Genomic DNA, 20,816 nt, shown 5'->3' on the forward strand with positions numbered 1-20,816 from the left:
CCCCCCCCCCCAATGTAGTCGTTCCAATTTTAAATGTTTCTTGTCAACAAAACGTGAAATTATAAATTTGCAGCAACACAACTCCCTTCCAAAGAAGACACAATAATGAGAAAGGAGCAAAAGAGTTACCATTTCCTGTGAAAGAGTTGCTCAATCCCGTGTAAACTAAATAAAGTCCTAACTTGTAGCAAAAGAAGTGTTGAACTCAAGCAGAATTTAGTGTTTGTCTTGTGACACTTTGACCTTTTGGGAAGATTTGGCAAGCCATTAGTAAATAACAGAAATGGCTTTATTTGCCAACTTTTGCGTTAAAAGTGATAAAGCCCAGTGGGTGATGATAATGATTCGGAATAAGAGGGCAGAGTAGCGGCATGTGGAAAAACAAATATCAGTGACTTCAGTACGGGCCTCACCTCTGTACTGGCCCCCAGGCTTGATGACTTTGGTCCCGCGTTCACGTGTGTCCTCCACAGCCTGGGTCATCCGGTCCCGGGTCACCTGGTAGGAGTCGTTGGTGGCGCACACTGTGACCTTGTCCTGTACGGTCGCCAACAATGCCAGGTGTGAGGCCCCTGAGCTGCAGACAAAGACGGGCCGTGGCAGAGAAACGCCGGGCAGGGACAGATTAGCTTCCAGCAACGTGGAGCAAGGACAGAAATGGGTGATTCAGCTGAACGGCGATTACCTCGACACATACTGATGGATGCACTCAAAGCTTCCCTGAGGGTTGTCCTTGCCCACGTTAGACAGGTAGAAATCAAAATTGTGGAAGGCATCCGAGGAGGAGTCGGTCTTGGGGATTTTGATGTGCTGCGAATGAAACAGAACGGCGACATGTACTCAACAAATCGCCCTGACTTGTGTTTTCAATCATTTAAGCGGGAGGACATACACTTTGGTGGATAAATCGAATAAATGGCGGCACAATGAGGACATATTGGTGATATCGTTAAGCGGGGAACCGAGGAGCAGCCAGGCGGCCTTTTAACTCTGTGTCAACTAAATGAATCAATGGTTTTACTGATTTGAAGACATTTTTATCTGAGAGGTGCAGCATTTTCAAATCTTGCACGCTTCCCTTTGCGCAGCCCAGACAGACCGGACTCAAATAAAAAAGATCAATCTGTCAGCTCTTCGGCAAGATCTGCAGAAGCCTAATAACGAACGGTTTCATTAGGATTAGGTGTCATGAAGCAAGGAAGCATTAAAATAAAATGGGGGGGAAAGCAATCACTTACCCCTTGGAGTCCCTTAAACTGTATTGCAGGCCGTAAAGAAGGTACATTCTGAAAATGATGAAAAACAAGACAATTAAACAAACGCAGGTGACGTTACTTTCAGTTTGGGAAAAACAATGATTTGTACAGTGTTAATTTAATCCAAATAGACTGTGTGAACAGTGAAAAACATCCCGAAACACTTCAGTTCAGCGGACGCTCCAAACTGAATATTTATGAAGCCGTTTTTGTTTCGTGTAGGTGTGTCAGCGTCTACTTGAAGTAAAGCAGAAAACCACAAATTTGCAGTGGCCGCTGTGTGAGCAGTATATTCTAAGTTAGAACAGGAAAGCACAAAACTCCCATTCTTTTTTCTTTTTCTCCACATAGTTTAAACACAGAAAAAAAAAAAAAAAAAAAAAAAACCACAGTTGGCTCGGCTCCTGAGGCGCTGCAGCAGCTTCTCTTCAGCACCGAAACACACTTTCGACTTATGCACGAGAGATTTTGGAAGATAAAAAAAAAAAACGTATTTTGCCGTGGGACTGACAAGAACGCGTCCCAGTTGCAAGAGGTTTGAGCGACTCAGGGACACACACACGCTCCCTCCCCCACTCTCTCACCGAGTTCTGATCACATTTCACATCACCACAGAACGACAAAGATAGCCAGCTTCCATAGTTCGACGACTGGTTCAGCTGCAGCGCACATTACTGAGAGGAGGAGGAGGGAGGTGGTGGTGGTGGTGTGGGGGGAGAGAAACAAAAAGCAGGCACTTTTGGCTGCTCAGTCAGCAAGAGATGGCAGGCTGCCTGCCGTTCGGTGCAGCGAACGGACTAACACGTCCAATAAGGCCGCAGCACGGGTCGGTACAAAAGAATTTCTCTCAGCTTAGTGAGGGAAAAAGAAAAAAAAAAAAGCAGACTACCAGCTGTCGAACTCTGTGACTAATTCTTCAATAATTGAGCAGAAATCTCCAATAACAATATCCGCCGTGTCAACCGCAGGCGGCAGATTGGTGGTCTATCGTGCAGGTGTGGAGTTTTTTCTCATTTTGGACAAAATTCAACTGTTGAGTAAAAATAAAAAAAAAGGAGACAAAGCCTTGTTGAACTTGGTTAAAGGGTCATGTAATGCCTTTACGTCTGCTTTGTTCGCTTGACGACATAATAATAACACGTGCCAACGAGGCATCCACAGGTAGTCGTGTCAGCAAAAAGTAAAAAAAAAAAATACAGCTTCTTGAACTAATCATCCATATTTTAAAGCACCTAAAACTCCTTGTAAGGATGCATACGGCCTGCTGCCTTTCATGCCAGCAAACTAAGATGGCAAATTACAAAATACTGAGTTATAGTCATTTTTGTGGTAGCTACAGCAGATTAGCTGTGGCGGCCATCTCGAATGAGACTGACCTAAGATTTGCCCGGTGGTTCATGAGATATTGTGCTAACAGAGACTGGGTTAATGACAATTCATGCCAAAGTTTTAGGCAAATACGTCATAAGTCAGAGTATGTGTTGGAGGTTGATCTCAGCTATTTTGATACCAAATTTTAGCTCCAAATTGGCACAATTGACAGAGGTAAAGCCATTTTTTGTGGTAGCTAAAGTCGCTCAGCTGTGGTGGCCATCTTGAATTGGACTGACTTCAAACGGTTAATCAGTAGCAGATGTACATTCAATGATTTTCCTTCCTGATAAGGTTCATTAAAACCCATCCAGTGGTTTGTGAGACAGAAAGGGTTGACTTGAAAAGTTAAAATCAATTAACCAGTTCATGGCAGGTGTCGGGGACGACTGTCAGCTGCTCCCACACCAAACGTTAGCTCCGTATCTATAAGAACGGCTGAGTTATCGCCCACCTTTCACCTTTTTTTTTTTGGGGGGGGGGGATTGGTTTAGCCAAGCCTTTGCATTCAGAAATCCCTATAAATGTGTCATACAATTAAAAAACAAACCATAAAAAAACCCCACTACTGATCACTTCAGGTGTGTTCTGCGGTCCCATCAGACCTGAATGAACACCTAGGCAGTGTCTCCCTGTTATGTAACTGTATAGTTGGCAGCTTGAAGGATTTACAGTCGGGTAACTTGGCTGCAGGTGTCTGCAACTCAAGACTGCAGCGGTTTCGTTGGATGAGCTTACCTGTGTTAACCTGAACACGATTGCATCACCCGAACAGGTCGAGATTAAGAGGTTATATTTAATTTGCCATACATAATCAGCTCAGCTGGCTGTGTCACAGACTGAGTGGACTCACTGAAGGCGGTCATATCTGGCACAAAATAACAAGAAGAGGGAGCCATTTTTTTTTTTTGGTATTATTTTAGTAAACCACTTACTGACAGCATATGCTTTCCCACTGATGGCTGAGAATGAACATTTAAAAAAAAAAAAGATACAATACAACAAGGAAGCTGCTTGTACACAGCCCTTACGGCTCCTGTCAGTTTGACAGAAACTTGTTTTAAATAACCGGGTTAAAGAGCTATAAAAGGTCCGTATCCCTGCCAGGCTGCGGTGTTAGGTTTTCCTTCCAGCGGAAACTTGTAGCCATATGGTAACATGACCAGTCAACGACAGCATGCTTCAGACGCCAGCTAACTTCAAACCAACTTGGGCGTTTTTAATTAAAATATACAAATATATATTTCTCACCCCGCTCCTAACACGAGTTAATCGGAATAAAGCTCAACTCGGTTTACACAGCGTGAATGTTGCTTAGCCACGATAGAAAAGCTGCCATTTTCCTTATTTGGTAAGTAACGTTAGTTAAACTGACGAGAAAACGACTGACCGACGGCGAAGCTAACGCTAGTCAAGTCAGCCAGTCCTGTAACTTAACTCAAGTTTTCCAAGTTAATTAACGCGTGTCAGCTTGCAAAACCCGGCCAGAACACGAGACCGAGTCCTCGCTTATCGCGCCCTGTCGATTACCAGAGCGAAACAAACTAATTTAGTTTAGAAAAAAATAAACAAGGAGGGGAAAAAAGTCGCTCTGTCAACAGCTTAGCTGTAGCTTTAGCTGTGCGTGGCAGTTGGGGCTTCCTAGCTGAGTCGAGCGGTGTCAGCGCGAGCGTCCGGGCTGCCACCTACTAAAAAATATTTATATATAAATGAACAAAGTCCGTTTCACTCACCGTGCTGTTTTGGTAATTTTCTATAGCCCTCAGCGCCGTCTCGGTCAATTTGACGTGCAACACGGTAACTCTTTCAGCGCTTTGTTGGCCACAATTTAATCCGTAGCTCCCATCCTCGGAGAGAGCCGCCATCTTTACCAGCCCTCCACCATCGTCCCTCTGAAGCGGCAGTCTTTAGCAGCCCGGGCTCCCTGCGCTCGCTCCGGGGAGGGATTACTGCTGCCCACAGGGGCCGACGCTTGGATTGGTCCGAACCTGCTGCTTTCTTTTTCAACTTTTTTCCTTCCTTCCAAGCGAACTCAGAGCTTTGCATATTTTTATTTTTACATTTATTTATTTATTTTTCTTTATTGAGCGTGTTTGGTTAATGTTTGCTTTTGGTTTTATTTTCGAATTAGTGGTGCACTTACAGAAAACTCATGTTTGGCCTTAGTTTACAGCTGTTATTGGAGGGTAAACACTTCTAGCTGGTAGTTCCCTTTTTTCCCCTTGCTTTTAGCACATAAGCTTTCACTCTAACAGCACACATGCACACACACACACAACCCTTGTGCAGAGTTTTGCTGACAGGGTAAAACTAATTGTAGCCTACTGAAAAAAGTCAGAGGTAGCTTTTGTTCTGCAGTGAAAATTCACTTTCTTTCAGACAAGGCATGCATTGTAATGAGGGTAACTCTTTTAAAACAACATTTCTTATATGCCTGTTTAAATAAAGGCCTAGCAGTCATTGAAGGAATGCTTGTCGCCCGCCGGGGATTCAGATTGAGATCAATTTATGTTGAGAAATGACCTTAAGTCAATCCTTGAAAAGAACAAAATCCACAATCTTATGCGAGATCGTCCGATGCCACGCTCAGAATATGTGTTGTGACTCTCAGCTACTACCACGTCAATTTTTAGCTCAATGTCTGTTATTTCCATGGGAGTTATAGCCATTTTTGTGTTGGATAATGTCACTTAGCTGTGGTAGCCATTTTGAATCAGGTTGACTCCCAAAGCTAACTAGTTGTGGATGCACATCCAGTGATTGTTTCCTGAAAGTCTCATTCAAATCCGTCCACTTGTTCTTGACATATTTTGCTAACAGACAAGCGGCATTGACTCCAACAGTTAGTGCTATCGTTTCAAGCAAAGATCTCACACGACCAGCATGTGTTGGAGGATGTGTCTTGAAGTACCCTCAGCTACTATCACACCACACAATATCTGTACAAATGGCTGAATTAGAAGCATTTCTGTGTTTGCCAAAGTCAGATGGCAGAGGTGACCGTCTTCAGCACAGCTGACCCCAAAAGCTATGCAGCTGTAGATGCACGTCCTGTGATTGTTTCCTGAAAGTTTCATTAAAATCCGTCCAGTGGATCACAAGATATTTTGCTAACAGACTTCAAATAGTTAACGGCAAAGTTTGAAACGGAGATCTGGCGCAATCTGTCAGCGCTCTGAACATGCGTTGTAAATTACTCCCAGCTGCCACCACACCAGACTTTAGCTCGATATCTTTCAGAACGGATGGGGCCACAGCCAGTTTCTGTGTCTTTTAAAGTCAGTCGGCCGTGGCGTCCATTTTGAACCTTGTTGGTTCCAAAGGTTATTCAGTTGCAGATATAAATCCGGTTGTTTGTTTCTGCAAGCCGGTTCATGAGATAGTTCTGTAACAGACACACACTCAGACAAAAACATTATCATCCGCCTTGGCCTTTTGGTGTCAAACGATAATTATTCATTTTCCTCAACTGAGATCCTTCACTGAAGCAGTGACACTCATAAAAAAAAAACTAGTGGTTGTAATTTATTTTTTACTATGCTTAGATACGTAAACGCACGTTGAACCTCTTTACGTAGGTTCCTTTTATCATTTGTCGTGAGGACTGACCTCAGTACAATGGACGCATGCAGTCTCCCTGTCAGCCGGACTATCTAGCCGTGTCAGTCCCCTTGACATGGTGATTAGTGATGTAGCCCTGGGCAGGGTGGGGAAAGGCTTGTGTGAATCCAGCAGATTACCGTAGCTCTTCGCCCCACCCATCCCCCTGACTAGTCGCACAGTTGCACATACACAGGTCATACGTTTCAACCTCCTCGCCATCCGCAGTTCAGCTCTGTAAACCGCTCAAGCCAAACAGCTGTTTTCAGCACGAGCGCATTTTCGACATGTAAAATGTCGGGACTCTTCAGGCAGTGGCGATCAGTGCCGGTGTTGCTGCCTTCGGAATGGGGAAACAGCTGCGGGGCTGACAGTTTTTGGTTTACGACAACCCTTCTCTTTCCTCGAACCCATACCCGTTTAAGAATTTATCCGACCGCGCTAAGTTTGTCCGACAGCTTGCCTGCTGTGCAAACAATTAAGTAAAACCTTTGGGTGGATATGACTCATTGATTTTTCAAACGTCTTTGTTTACGGAGGCCCTGAAGGTGTCACCTGATGGGAGCTCAGGAGTCTCTTCAAATTACACTCCCCTTTGTTTCAAGCTGAACATTAAAGACAGGGCGCTTACAAGACACAGTGCTCGCTGCTTTTTACAATGACTGAGATAAAAGGGAGGAAGTTGTATTTAAAGCAGTGCCATCCCTCTTTCTTAGTTACGGTTCTCAAACACTACAACGATTATGGGTTTCATGATTTGGTGGGGCTGCTTGCATGTTTCAGCGATAGGGACTGGAACCTACAATCAATTACAGTCAGCGATAAAGATGCGTTTGCTCTGTTTCAAAGGGCTAACACCTAAACAGGGCTGTTTTCCTCTTCAGAATTGGATTTTTCCTTCACATGTGATGTTTCCTTTGGTTAACTCAAACCAAAAACACACCCTCTAAAGTCTCTTCATGGTCCAGTTTTTATCATTATCATAAACACTTAAGAATTTAAATTTTAATTTAAATGAACCAAAAAGAGCATACAGGACACTAATGATTCATTTTGCCATCCTTTAATTCAGTTTAACGTTAGCAATTTATGCTAATATAGTGTTTGTAATTTCAGATGTTTTAAGTGGGTTTTTAAAGTGGGTTTCTGTGGAAAGGTTTTGAACTGTTAAAGGGGAAGCGTGGAGTAAAGGCCAGAAGTCTACGTCCAGGCTAGGCTAATGGCTCGCCAAAAAGGGGCCCTGCCTTTTTATTTTTTTTCATTTTTCAGGCTTTTAAAACAACTCTTTCTCAAAAACAACATATCTATGCAAAAGATTGGTACGTTAAGCTAATGTTAAGTCGCCACACTTTTGCATGGCAACGTTAGTTCATCCCGGATTTCACAGCCACACAACATCCACGTTACTGTGCAAAACGTCCGTACGTGTGCCGAGCATGGACCATGCATGTGAGTCTCCCGATGCTGCTGAATGTATTGGTCCAAAGAGTAAACCTCTGACTTACTAGACGTGCCGATCAGGCGGGCTGATGCAGTCGCAGTCCGAGCGAGGACTGCTGTCATCCTAAAATAACTCCAGTCCCTAAAATTATATAGCAGTTTTTTGCAAGCACTAATTCGTAAACCGTTTCACTGCCCTCAATTTTCCATTACAATGGCTATTCCAGCAGAAATATTCTGACATTCCTAAAGTACACCAGGCTGCAGAACTAAAACTTCATTTAAATAACTTCTTGTCTTGCAAAACTGACAGCGGCGTGAAGGTGAATGAAGTAGCGTTTCTCATGAACTGCTATAAAATCGTTGAGAAAATAGTTGTTTTGAGACAGCAGCTATCCACTTTAGCCTTTAGACCATAAGTCTGGTCAGAATTAAACTCTGGTTCTCCAAAGTCAGGTCGTTCAAAAAGCTATCTAAAACAGGTAAGATATTAATTGTTAAAACTTAAAAAAAATATAAAATATCACTTTAAGGACCTCTTTCTTTTGTTCAGTTAGATGATTCTACCAATGAATGCAACTTTGTCTGATGAAAACTCCAAAAATCTCTTCCTTGCCCACTGATATGACTCTAAATAAAAGTTTTTTTTTTTTTTTCATGCTTTGACTCTCTGCTTTAGGTTATGTTGTTGCTGGAAATCAGCTCCTTTACCACCAGCAGACCACATGACATGGATCAAACCAATAATCTTTAAGCTGCTTTGCATACTAGCATGGTTTGCTGCTTTGCATATTAGCATGGTTTTTCGGGCAAAACGTTAAGACAAAACCTTTTTTCGGTAACATGAAATGAAACCTGTCGAGGGAGCGCATTGTTTAAAGAGACGAGACGAAAGCTCTGGCCTTGGCTGCACAAAAATTTAAATGCCTTTTTCACTGCTGCAGCACAAAGAGTGACAACGAGGAGTGGGCCTTGAGAGCGAGATGACATTTACCGTTAGGACACGTGGACGAGCGGCAGTTTTTACTGAGAAAATGACTGCTTTTCCCCAGAGGCTTAGTTGATGAAGAATACTTTTCAATATGGTACGAATCCAGAGAGCGCGATCAAAAGCCCCTCAAGAGTCTCAAAAGAAGAAGAGAAAGAAAGCAGCAATTCAGTCAGGTATGCTGCCTGACTTGAATTCCAACAGTTTGAGGTATTTTCAAGAGAAAGGTAGAGTTACACAACATCTCCAGTAAAAAACAAGTGAAAAACAAAGACATTTATGTGAAAACAGACCAGAAAAATCTCTATACATTTGCTAAACTCTGCTATGTTCAGTAATAGGATTGAGTTACACAGGGTTACTTTGCAGCCTTAAAAAGTACGAAAAAGGTGTGTTTCCAGATGTTTATTTTCTCAAGAGTAAAAGCCAGAGTTTCAAAGTCATAAATAACCTTTTACATTATTATTCACCCCTTGGTTCATCCACATGAAGCCTGGAGCTTAGCTGTCAGTATCTTGTTTTTCTTTAGTTACCTGGAACTCAGACTCACCCAGCACTCATACAGCTGTACCACAGGTGGCCGTGCCTCGGGTGACAGAACGGGTTTTGGAGCAGGGTCTGAGGTTTTTGTAGTGTTTTGAACATACAGATAAAAAAAAAGTGTAACCGCCAAACAAACACTTAATGTAAGCTCAAAGTAAATGTTTGCTCTTAGATATTAAGAGTGAACTTGGGTGGAGAGAGGAATTTGGGAAAAAAATTGAAATTTTGAAATAGAAATATATAAATGTGGACATGGAATTAAAAAAATCTAAATTGATTTCTCAACAATGTACAGTGTTTTGACTTTTGATGCATTGTCCTATACAGCTTTGTATTTATGCCAAGACGAAGAAATAACTCTACCATTCAATAGTGCCTTAAAATGAATAAATTAAAATGTACAGACAAACGGAGAGGTTGGAGATCTGTCCAATGATTAGATGGAGTTGGGAACTGATAGCTATGCAATGGGAAATGAAAGGGTTAATAATAGTGCCTGTGCTAATTCATGGAAGCACATATAAACCTGTCATTTCATACAAACTGAAGGACTTTGGAGATGCTTTTATCGTTTAGTTTCCCATCTGGTTATCAGAGCAAACTAGTCATCCACTGCATACAGATGTAAAGTGCATCAGTGTTAGCATCTATCTATGATCCTATTGTGATACTATAAACAGACCAATGGTTAAAGCAAAACAGTTTAGGAATTGTAGTCAGATTTAGTGAAGGAGACTCTGGCAGCAGGTTCTGAACTTCATGTTTAAATCATTCTGCCTTGTTTACATGCAAGAGAACCATCCATCCATCCATCCATCCATCCATCCATCCATCCATCCATCCATCCATCCATCCATCCATCCATCCATCCATCCATCCATCCATCCATCCATCACAGTATATGTAAGAGATAGGCTAGTATTTTTAACTTATGTGTAGACTTCTTCAAAAGAAAAAGGGGTCACTATGCTTTCTTTTGACATTGAGAACAATACAGAAAAATGACCAGAGAGAGAGGTACAATATGTGTCATGAAGTAAATGATTGCGGTTGGGAGTCAAACCAGGGATGATTGTGACCACCTCCTCAGCCTCGGTTTGTGAGGTGCCTGCTGCTTAACCAATTGAGCTAAATCACACACTGACATTATCTTTTTTTTTTTGTTTTAATGAAAAAAAATCAAATGTATAATCACACTAATTTCAGCAGTTTTTGTGGCAGAAACTGCAAACTGCAGCCAAATAAGCACAACCCCACCTATTTGCTAAAGCAAAATGTGAAAAAAGCAATCTCTATGTGTCCCTGTGATGGACTTGCGACCTGTCCAAAGTGTCCCCCGCCTCTCGCACAGTGACAGCTGGAGTGAGGCACCAACTCCCTGCGACCCGGAAAGGAGAGGCAGGTAAAGAAAAAGGATGGATGGATAAATAAAGCAGATGACATTTTCTAAACTCAGTGTTTTCTTTGTTTTTTGGGGGTAATCGTCATAACTTGGTTTAGTGTCAATGTCGGAGGGGTGAGGATGGCGGCCCGCTGATATTTGGAAACAAAAAGAGGTGAAAATCCAGAACTCGATAACCCTGCGTCTTCCAGCCTTGGCATGCTAACAAACATCAGAGCAGCAGCTGGTGCGAAGGGTTGCCAGTTAGACGCGGGTAGTTGTCATCCTTGATTGAATGAGCCTTCTCCTTTCCCACCTCGATAACCAGTGCCAGAGTATCACTGGGCAGATCAGTTTGCTGTTTTCAGGCAGGACATGCCCTCTGCTAACCTTTTGGTTTTGTTCTGTTTTTCTTAGCCATCACAGTTTAAATAAGCAATAATGCCAGAATAAGGGCGATGCAATTTTTTATTTATTTGATATTTAATGATTTTTACACTGGGATGCTTTAACTTGTGTTGCATGCAGTATATAACCCAGAAATTACAACAAACTATTACAGTAACTGGTTTCTGAAAGATACTTTAGACTTAGAGTAAGTATTAGTTTGCTCTCACAGGGAACTATAAGACAGAATCAAACAGCCTGCTGAGCATTTCTGTTCAAGCTTAAAAATGTTTCAAAGGAAGACTTTGTGTGTGCACTCTAATAATGAGTTTTGAGAATTGCAGGAGTATCTGCAGCTCCTCTCCTTCTTCACTCCACGTGGCGGTCTGGCCCTGAGGACAGATTCTGTTGGCAGCGAGAAAAAAAAACATCTGCTCCTGTTTAACCCTCCCATAAAAGCCAGCACACAAGCAGGAGGGAGCAATGTGTGAATGCGGGAGCGTGTTTGTGTTTTGTGGGAGAGAGGGAGGCAGACAACAACCATAACGACCGGAATCAGGTCTTTTCAATTAACCTTTACGATATGAATGAACCAATCAATAGGTTTTCATGGAATATTCACTACAGCACGTAGTGATGGTGAGGCTCAAACATTTAGAGGCTTGTAACTTGTAAAAAACATCACCCAATTGGATCCGTTTTCACCCACCTGGTCTTTAAAGACCTTGAAACAGCAGCTCTCCTAGTTAATGATTGGCCATTATAGGGAAAGTGTGCACTTACTGTTGTGTCTTATCACTGCTGACCACAAAGCCACTGGAGCAGAATCTCTGGGGCTGATATTAACGGAGAGGACAGGGCTTTGTTTAAAGAGACAGGTCAATTCCTTTTTGTCTGCTGAGGAGGAGATAGCAAGCACGCACAGGCGCCGTTGACTCGAATGGATCTTTAATTCAGTGCAGATTGTGCAGTTTGCCTTTGTGTGATTGCACGCTCCATTTTCTAGCTCGCAAAACGGATACAAAAAATGCAAACTTGAAAACCTTTTAAAGATGTTTGCAGCGTTTGTTTCATCTCCTTTTCTCTTGATCTCGTTCCTTGTCATAGCACCAGTTTAATTTGTTTTTTTGACAAAGTGATTCATTAGGGGAAAACACTAACCTGCATAGGTGTGAGATGTACCCTGCATGGCCCTAAATAACTACAAATGTTCCAGTGAGGACCAAGATATATTTTGTGGATCCATCTAATTCACAAAGTGAGACTTGGTCTTCAAACTGTGCCGCACTGCCCACTAAATAGTATCTCTTCGCAATGATGCAGTTTGCCCGCATTTTAATTAGGTTTTGTGCAGCATTTAGAGGAATTTTTTTCCCACATTGGTGTAAATAACTTAAGTCTCAAGGACCAGCGATGTTTGTGAACCATTTACTGTCTCTTGAGAGAAACTGAACAAGAGGAGCAATCTGTTGCCTTCACAAAAAGAGGGCAGGTATGTCAGGAAAAATTTCGTCCTCTCTTCCAATCATGCATCAGACAGTGTTGCAGCTACAAATAAATTGCCAAGAAAAAGTAAGTGTATAAAAGCTAGTTATTGCTGTTTTACTATCAGAATAGAAAAGCTGTTATGATAGAGCATTAAAACAGATAGGGCTTCACATCCAGAGGTTAACACTGAGCTACAAGGACCGCTTGATCCAGGACAAAAACCGAATCCCAAGTTTTCATTTTATAAATCAAAGGATGCAAAGATGGTGAATGAAGGGCAAAATCTCAATAATTGATTTAGAAATGCCATCCTAAATGTCAGTCTTTCCTGTTCCAGCTGTTTGTTGCTCATACAGTTTTAAGGAGTGCCTCTGTTCTCTGTAGAAAACATTTTCCCCTTTCTCTGTCACTTTTGTTTCTACTTTGTCGTATTTAGATTGTGCATCAAGGGCAACTGTAATTTGATGCAAAAAGAGTGCAAAGTGTTCACAACTGCTAAACTTGATGGATGTGTTTGTGTCATTAGTACTGTTTGTTTTGTGAATATGATATTGAGACAGAGCAGATCGAGTGGTGCAAATGATGAAAAGTTGGAACTAAAATGATCAGGGCCTTTATCTGTCCTTCTGGGGACCTTTTTCAGTAATTCAGCAGTTCTGTCGCTCTTTCTTCTCTTTATCAAACGCCTCACATTGCCTTCCAAAGGACACAAGCCTTTTTTTAGGCACTCGAGCGGTCAGGGGTGAATCCCACCAGTTGTACTCCGGTGACAGCACACAGGTTGGTCTGTGGTCGATCAGGTAGCGGTTCAAGTAGCTTTCCTCGAGGCCTCTAGCTGTTACCCTGTTTGCCTGGTCCTGAAGAATAAGCAAAGAACAGTCCCGGGCGAGTCTGCTCATCTGAGAGACCGAGCCGCCATAAAACTCTGAGGTGTAATAGTAGTCCCCTTCGTCCTCCTCCACGCAAGCTGCGGAAACTTCTTGATCCTCGTAGGGGAACATGTTTCGCGGCATCCCAAAGACTTCTGGGTGCAACGTGGCCACGAGGTCTCCTAGGATTTCTTCCCCCACTGGGCCCACAAACTCCTGGTCAACATCAGCATAGAAGATGTACTGAACCTCCTTACCAATCGAATCCCGGATGGCTTCAGCGAACAGGACCATCCGACGATAAGCCAACCCTTCCCACCCGGGCAGTTCTGAAACCGGGAGCACTTTCATCTGTCGCAAGGGTCCCAGCTCAATGGAGGGATCCAGAGTACGAGGATTGTCTGTGAAAACGTAGTATGTGACCATTTGATTTGGAAGAAAATGGATCTCAGCTGAAGAGAGGAAAGGCCGGACGAACCGGGCGTAAGTTCCCACTACAAGGATCAACAGACCTATGGAGACTCCTTGTTCTGAGAATTTGTCCCTCTGAAATGCTGACTTTTGGCTGTCTCCCCACACTAAAGGAGCTCCCCATGCTGTCTCCCCAGGTGTTTGTGGTTCTGCTGCCTTGATTACTGTCATGTCTTTCAGTATTTGTCCCTCTTCCACTCTCAAAGCATGATGGACGGGAGGAGCTGGCTTCAGACTGATCGCGACTTTACGCCCATTGAAGAAGTCTAAGAAGATAAAAAAAAGTTAATTTTTTTCAACATAAATCCTCCAAATTTTAAAAAGCAAAACAGCTGTACTTATATTCTGACATTGTTTCTGCACAACGAAATATTTTAAAAATATTTTTAACACACTTTTATATAGAGAAAGTCAAATGCATCACACTCTTTAGCTGATGTAAATAGGATACAGCGTTTTTTTTTTTTGCCATTTGTGGCAATTGAGACAAGGCACACACACAAAAAAGAAAGACACAAAAAACAACTTAGATGAGGTTACTTTGAAGTTGGTGGCAAGGTTTTTTGGCTCAGTTTTGTACATGCATGCGTTGTCCCAATACAAAGAGTTAGAACAGACTCTTTTGTGTACTCACAGATGATGAGAGACAGGAGAAAACAGCACAGGATTAGTTGTACCCTGGTCATTCTGATTGTGCCTGTTAGAGAGGACAAACACACAAATGCACACATCATTTCATGAATCCCTTTAACACTGCTGTACCTTTCCACTGGTTTAACTCCAAATTTAAGCTTTAAACTATGACCAATGGGACCTGGTTTTAGAGAAAAGTGAAAGAATACAGTTTTTAACAATATATTTCCTGTTTAAAGGCTAATGTTTTTCATCGGTAATGTAATCTGTAAACATCTTGCTACTTTAAAAAATGTGGATGCATCAGTTTCTATCAGGGTGCATTGAGGCCTTTTCTGATTAGGAGAAAGGAAAAAAAAGAAGATAAGAAAGAAACAACATTCAAATGAATCAAGCTGTGATATCTGCATATGGTACTGTTGGCTGATGTTCACATTTTAGCAACTAGATTTTTGGTGTTTGTGCTTTCTAAATCCATCCCAGCATCCATGTGTGAACAGCAGATTAGCTGCAATAAAGCGTGCAACAAACATATCAAGTACCAAAATGTGAGAGGCAATGGAAAAAAGTATGACAAAAGCAGGAGAGGAGGAGCGGAGAGCACGAAGACAGTACTAACCTGTAGGTGTCTTGCAGAGCAGGAAAAGTGCCATGTTGTGGATAAACTCCTGAAGCTTTTTCCAGACACTCTATCGCTCTCTGTTTGTGCTGCTTCCCATATGCGTGTGTGTTTCTTGGTAGCTCACCCTGTCTTTGCCTTGCAGTGTGCCGTCAAAGTCACGGTTTTTAGCCATTAGTTTTCCAAGCACATTCTCTCTCCTCTCACTGCTTTTAGACTCCTTTTCCAACCCCTTTTTGCTTCACATATCTTGTTTCCAGCTCCCCCCTTACTCGCATTCCCTCCGAGGATCTTGCAGCTTTCGCCTTTTGGAGCACAACCAAAGCAGCCAGATGTTGGGGTAAAGGAGGGGGGGGGGAGTCGAAAGGATTATCATGCAACCAGAGAAGGAAAAATCATTTATGGAAATCGGACAATGAAAAAGAGACAGGGATTAACAATCCGTCTCCCTTTCTTGTGTCAGAATAAACTTTAGAAATAACTTTCAAGAAGGGCGCTCAAATACTTGTGTTTTTCGTGCTTTCATTTCAGAAAATGCTACGTATTAGACAGAGTCTAAACAGATATTTCAAAGGTTATTTGACACAATTTTATAAGCATTCCTTGTCTCTGTATTGGACCTATTTTGTCCACAAGGTGGGGGTATTAAATAGGTCTTGGAAGCTCTTGTACTTTAAAAGAAAAAGAGAGCATAGTCTCAACAAAGACACCCAAACTACTATCATACAAGAAAATCCATCTTATCTGAATAAAAAAGCCATCAAAATCAATTAATTTCCTCTGAATCAGTGTAAATAGTACATTTTAAAATTTATAAAGTCACAAACTATAGCTCTGATGGCAGCCTCAGTGTGGAAAATCATTCTGTCTAATACCTGAATGAACAGGTAAAGTTATTTTTTTCTAGAATATGGAAAAACATATCAGATGTTTATTTTTGTGTGTGTTTTTTTTTGTAATTAGTATTAACGTATAATCAGTCAACATCAAAAAGGTCCCATAACATCTGCATTATGAGTTCACATAACATACTTACATAGTTACAAAGAACAAAAAAAAGGAAAAAAAATACAATTATGAAAATAAACCCAATCAAACAAAAATTAAATACAATAAAATAAATCCAAAATGAATCGAGAACTAAAAACATCAGAAGTACCGCTAGTATTACTGAGGAAATGTTGGTGCCAACTATTTAAAAGTTAAAACACAAGTTAAATCAATGTTACGAGCTGAAATAAGATAAACAGATAAAAAAGAAGAGGTAGCCAAACAGATTGGCAGATTTTTATCTTGGCTCCAAACAGAAACGACTTGGAGTTTTTGAGTTTGTGCTGGCGCAAAAGGAGCAAAACAAGGACATTTGATTCAAGTTATTACTACGAGGCGAAGGCAAAGAGAGTGTTTTTGCCCCATGTTTGTGTGTGTGTGTGTTAGCAAAATGTCCCATCAGTTAATAAATTTGCAGGCGATCAGCATTCCTTTAAGAAACGATAAGCCTTAAATCCACTGAGTTATAGCTGTTTTGTGTTTTCTGTGTTTCATAAAGACAGAAAATCTTAAATCAGGTTGACTCCAAAAGTTACATGTAGATCCAACAATTACTTTCTGGGACTTTTGTTACAATTCATTCAGTGGTTCATGAGATATTTTACTAACATGCAGACACACACGGGCAAAAACATTATCGCTCCACCTTTAGCTTCGGTGGTGACACTAAGGAATTTAAGAGATCTCAGTGTATTTCTTTAGGCAAATTATTTTATAAGTAAAGTAATAATTCATAAAGTATAAAAGTTACAAGCACTAAAGGTCATAACACACTATTCCCGATCAAGCAGGAAGTTTGGATGCTTGAATGGTTAAAATAACATAAAGTATTTGTAAATAGTTTGACAGCAAAAACATACAAAATATTCTATAAACAGGAAAACATTGATGTGAATTTTAAATCAGCATTTACATAAATATTGTCCTCAGATGAAATAAGTGTATTCAGTGTATTTGGACACAAGTCAGCAAATTTGTTTAGAACATTGGTTCCTAAAGTTGTGATCTGGAAGAGTCGTGGGTTGTAAAAAATGCCAATTTGGGTTAAAGCTGATCTCCAGTACTTCAATTAAAATTAAAAAATGAATCATAGTTGGATATTTTGTTAGAATTAAGAAAAAGAACAGTATGTTAAACTGAATAAAAATGCTCATTTGCTTAATCCAGCAATAGTTTGGGTCAGAAGATTTCTTTTTAGGTCAGTAGCTGAAATGTTTGTGAACCACTGAATTATATTGTATTTATTATTATATTAATATGTGATTCATGTTAGATTAACCTGCTCACAGGCTGAAACAGTAAACAGTTTATCTCCCTTCGTTTAGTTGTCTTTATACAAATTACACCTGTCATGTTTGTAACCGTAGCAACCTGTAACTAGCTTTAGAAGTTTAAATAATCGCCGTGTGACATCACATCATGACATCACTCCACTCCTCCAATCAGCTCCATCCTCTAAAAAACCTCATTTCAGATTCAGACAGCAGAGCTGAACCACGAATATCTGAGCAGAGACACCAAACGAGAACAAATCCTAAGAACTGAGAAAGAAAAGGTTCTTCCAGATCACAGCTAAGCACTTCCAGTAAGTAGAAAATAAACTATTTTATTTAAACAGAAAAAAAATTATCCATTTTAGATTAAAATGTTGAGATTGTAGGGGTGAATGTCACGTAATGTTTTCACTGTTAACAGAGTTTATAGTTTGTGTTTGATTTAGTCTGTGGGGAAATGATACAAGATCAACTTTCACATTTTAAGAAGTCTTTGTAGCCCCTCAGTTCAGTTCTCAGGCCTAACAAGAAACAAAGACACAATAAAATAAATACACAAGTATTCTAGTATGAAAAATGTTAATCGAGTTTTTATAACCATCTAATTGTGTGGAGAAAAAAAACCTAATTAAACACAATTCAAACATCTTTGTAAAGAAAGTTTTTAAAAGTTTTATATATGAGAAATATAGAAAAAAAAATTGAAATATGAGATCCTTCCTGCCCACAGCCATCAACTCTTTAACAAAACCAGGATTATGAGCTACAACAACATTTAATTTCCCTTTGGGATTATTAAAGTATTTTTGAATTGAATTGAATATGAGATATTTGGCAAGAGAAAAGAATTATCAGAAAGACCGTATCATACTTTTGTTTTTTATTATTTAAAGAAAAATCCAAGACAAAGTTGGTCGAGACTAAATTAGCTTCATCTCCTTAAAATCACTGGAGCTGTAAAACCAACATGTTACTTCAGATCTTAAAATGTAAACTATAGCCTACGTTGTTGGCAGCTTCTGTTCATGTTTAGCTACAGAGATCAGAAATCAGTGAAAAAATGAGTGGACTGAAATGAAATGTGTGTTTGGACACAAGTGAGCACAGTGGATGATATGATTCAGTTTAGATGAACCTGCTCACAGCAGGAGTTGTAGAAATGATTGTCACATGACATTTTAAGTGAAAACTGTGTGATTCACTCATTCACTTTACAGTCAGACATTTTGTAGTAATGTTTGAAACTTTAACAGGAGTTTTTTTACTATTTATTGTCCTTGAAACTGGTCATGTGGTTCAGTAAAAGTAGTGCAGAGAAGTTAGACACTACATTGGTACAAATAGACCATGATGCTCTGCGGCCTGAGCCAGCACAGCATGCTAATTGAAGCTAATGCTAATGTCTGCAGCTCATCCTTGGGATTATTAACCTTTTAGAAATTGCCTATAATTATCTCGATATCTCTGATATAAAATGACTTGAGGAATTATTAGAAAAATGTGAATTGTTCTTGTATTAAAAAGGTTTAAGCCTTAATATGAAACATGCTAAAGATGTGTTGTAAATTACAACATAAAGTGAGCTGTTTTTCAACCGTTGTAATGCTGCAGATAGTTTTTTTTTAGTTTGCACACAGACTAAGTGAATATTTTAACACAGCTTGTATTTCTCCCTCCATTTTGTTTTCTTTTATGACATGCAGTCGTCATGACTGTAACCGCAGCAACCTGCAAAACAAGCTTCTGTTTTGTCTTTAATGTTCTGACATCACAGCCTGACATCACACATCACATCACACATTTCTGAAAACCTCATTTCAGATTCAGACCACTGCGCTGAAACAAGAGTACAAGAGCAAACACAGAAGAGATCTTCTGTTTCTACGAGAGAACACCTGAGACTTTGCAGTAAGTAGAACAACAAACTGTTTCCTTCAAACAGAATAGGTAGATAAATATACACTTTACTGATCTTGGACAGAAATTCAACAATTGCACATCTGTCTTATTTTCTACTGCAGAAAAGAGCAAACATGTTTTGGCGCAAACGGCCCGTCGTTGTTGAGTCTCTGAGCGAGGAGAACACCCGTCTTCGCCAAGAGAAAGAGGCCCTCAACAAAACGAGCCTCAACCTTGAGAAGGATAACAAGGACCTTCGTGAGATGGTGGAGAGCCTTCGGAAAAACATGAAGTACTAGAGGAATAAGAAAAAGAGAGTGCTCCAGTTAGAAAACGAAACATTGTCTTGTGAAAATGAGGCTCTTCGTAAAAAAGATGAGTTGTGGCGTAAAGCCATCGCCGGACTTTGTCAGCGTGACATAGAGCAGAGCATGAGACTGGCAGACCTGGAGATGAGCACAAACTCCCTAAAAACGGAAGTTAAAGAGCTCCGGGATAGTCTGCTGAAAGCTGAGGAGTCCATTAAACAGAACAACCAGGATCTCCAAAACCGAACTGAAGAGCTACAGACAGCCCTGGCAAAACTGCAGCTCCTGGAAAGAAATCATGCTGAGGTAAGAAAACACAATCAGATCCTGCAGCAGCAAAACCTCAGAGAGAGAGAGATTTCTGTGGCCAATAAAATCTGTTTTTTCTGTTACAGGAAAAAGACAAGTGTCTTCAAAAACAAGCCCAGGAGCTTCAAAAATCCCTGGAGGCCCTCAGTGATTCTGAAGACCGCTGCAGGACATTGAGCCAGGTGAATTCCTCCCTGACTGAGGAGAACCAGGTCTTGGAGGACAAACTTCAACAGCTATCCAAAACGCTGGATGAGGACCAGGAGGCCACAAACCTTCATCTTGAGGCTCTTCAGCACCAGGTCCAGGACCTTCGAGCTGCTCTCACTCAGCGTAACAACTACGATGAGTTAACTTCAGAAAACGAGTCTCTGAAAGAACAGAGTGAGGCTTGGAAGGAACGTGTTCGTGAGATCAGCAAGAAGTTGTTAAAAAGCAACCAGATCTTAAAAAACACTGTGCTGGCTTCTGGTTGTTCTGAATACCGCTGCATGGTCCTGAGTTGGGCCAATTCCTCCCTGGCTGAAGAAAACAGAGCCTTGGTGGAGCGGATCAAAAGCCTGTCCATGGACCTGTGCGAGGAATGGGACATGGAGGCCCTCCGTGATGAGGTTCACGTCCAGCCAGAGGGTCCATCCATCAGAGAGAGTCCAAAGGAGCTGGTTTCTATCCCTGAACCCGCATCTGAACCTCTGGACCTGAACCAGCAGTTGGAGATGTTTCCAGACAGTCAGTGTTTCTGAGTCCTCCATCAGCCCACTGACAGTCCTTTATCCTCCGACTCTGCTGGGAACTAAAAAACAAAAAACTTGTAAATATTGTAAATAGAATTTCATTTATTTATTTGGTTTCCTTCACAGGCTCAGCCCATTTTCTTTCTTGATGAAGATCAGTAAAGATCTTCTTTTTGGGGCTGGGTTGGAAACATTT

The 20,816-nt window shown here is 40.9% G+C and overlaps 2 protein-coding genes across 2 annotated transcripts in view; both read right to left on the reverse strand.

Moving 5' to 3' along the window:
* The window catches only part of ell2 (elongation factor for RNA polymerase II 2), a 12,617-nt gene extending 8,048 nt beyond the window's left edge, over positions 1-4,569 (reverse strand). Inside the window, exons 1-4 of the mRNA XM_017422917.3 lie at positions 4,361-4,569; positions 1,239-1,286; positions 686-810; positions 414-577 (exon numbers count right to left, since the gene is read on the reverse strand). Coding sequence (XP_017278406.1) covers positions 414-577; positions 686-810; positions 1,239-1,286; positions 4,361-4,492 — 469 coding nt within the window. The 5' untranslated portion in view covers positions 4,493-4,569. The remainder of the gene's footprint in view (positions 1-413; positions 578-685; positions 811-1,238; positions 1,287-4,360) is intronic.
* A 6,460-nt stretch (positions 4,570-11,029) lies between these two features.
* Positions 11,030-15,357, reverse strand: LOC108239823 (globoside alpha-1,3-N-acetylgalactosaminyltransferase 1). The gene is made up of 3 exons (XM_017422774.3): positions 15,047-15,357; positions 14,429-14,491; positions 11,030-14,060 (listed from the first exon to the last, which is right to left on the reverse strand). Exons 1-3 carry the CDS (start codon positions 15,078-15,080, stop codon positions 13,102-13,104), a joined length of 1,056 nt encoding a protein of 351 aa, XP_017278263.1. The 5' UTR covers positions 15,081-15,357; the 3' UTR covers positions 11,030-13,101.
* Between the last annotated feature and the right edge of the window lie 5,459 nt (positions 15,358-20,816).

This window comes from Kryptolebias marmoratus, linkage group LG4 (genome assembly GCF_001649575.2).
Source record: "Kryptolebias marmoratus isolate JLee-2015 linkage group LG4, ASM164957v2, whole genome shotgun sequence".
NCBI lineage: Eukaryota > Metazoa > Chordata > Actinopteri > Cyprinodontiformes > Rivulidae > Kryptolebias > Kryptolebias marmoratus.

Bases quoted from the DNA above. Each gene is read 5' to 3' on its own strand.
- LOC108239823 (XM_017422774.3), bottom strand. From the start codon at position 15,080: ATGGCACTTTTCCTGCTCTGCAAGACACCTACAG. The intron at 14,492-15,046 runs GTTAGTACTGTC...CCTCTCTAACAG, and splicing joins GCTCTGCAAGACACCTACAG to GCACAATCAGAATGACCAGG. The intron at 14,061-14,428 runs GTGAGTACACAA...TTATCTTCTTAG, and splicing joins TCTCCTGTCTCTCATCATCT to ACTTCTTCAATGGGCGTAAA.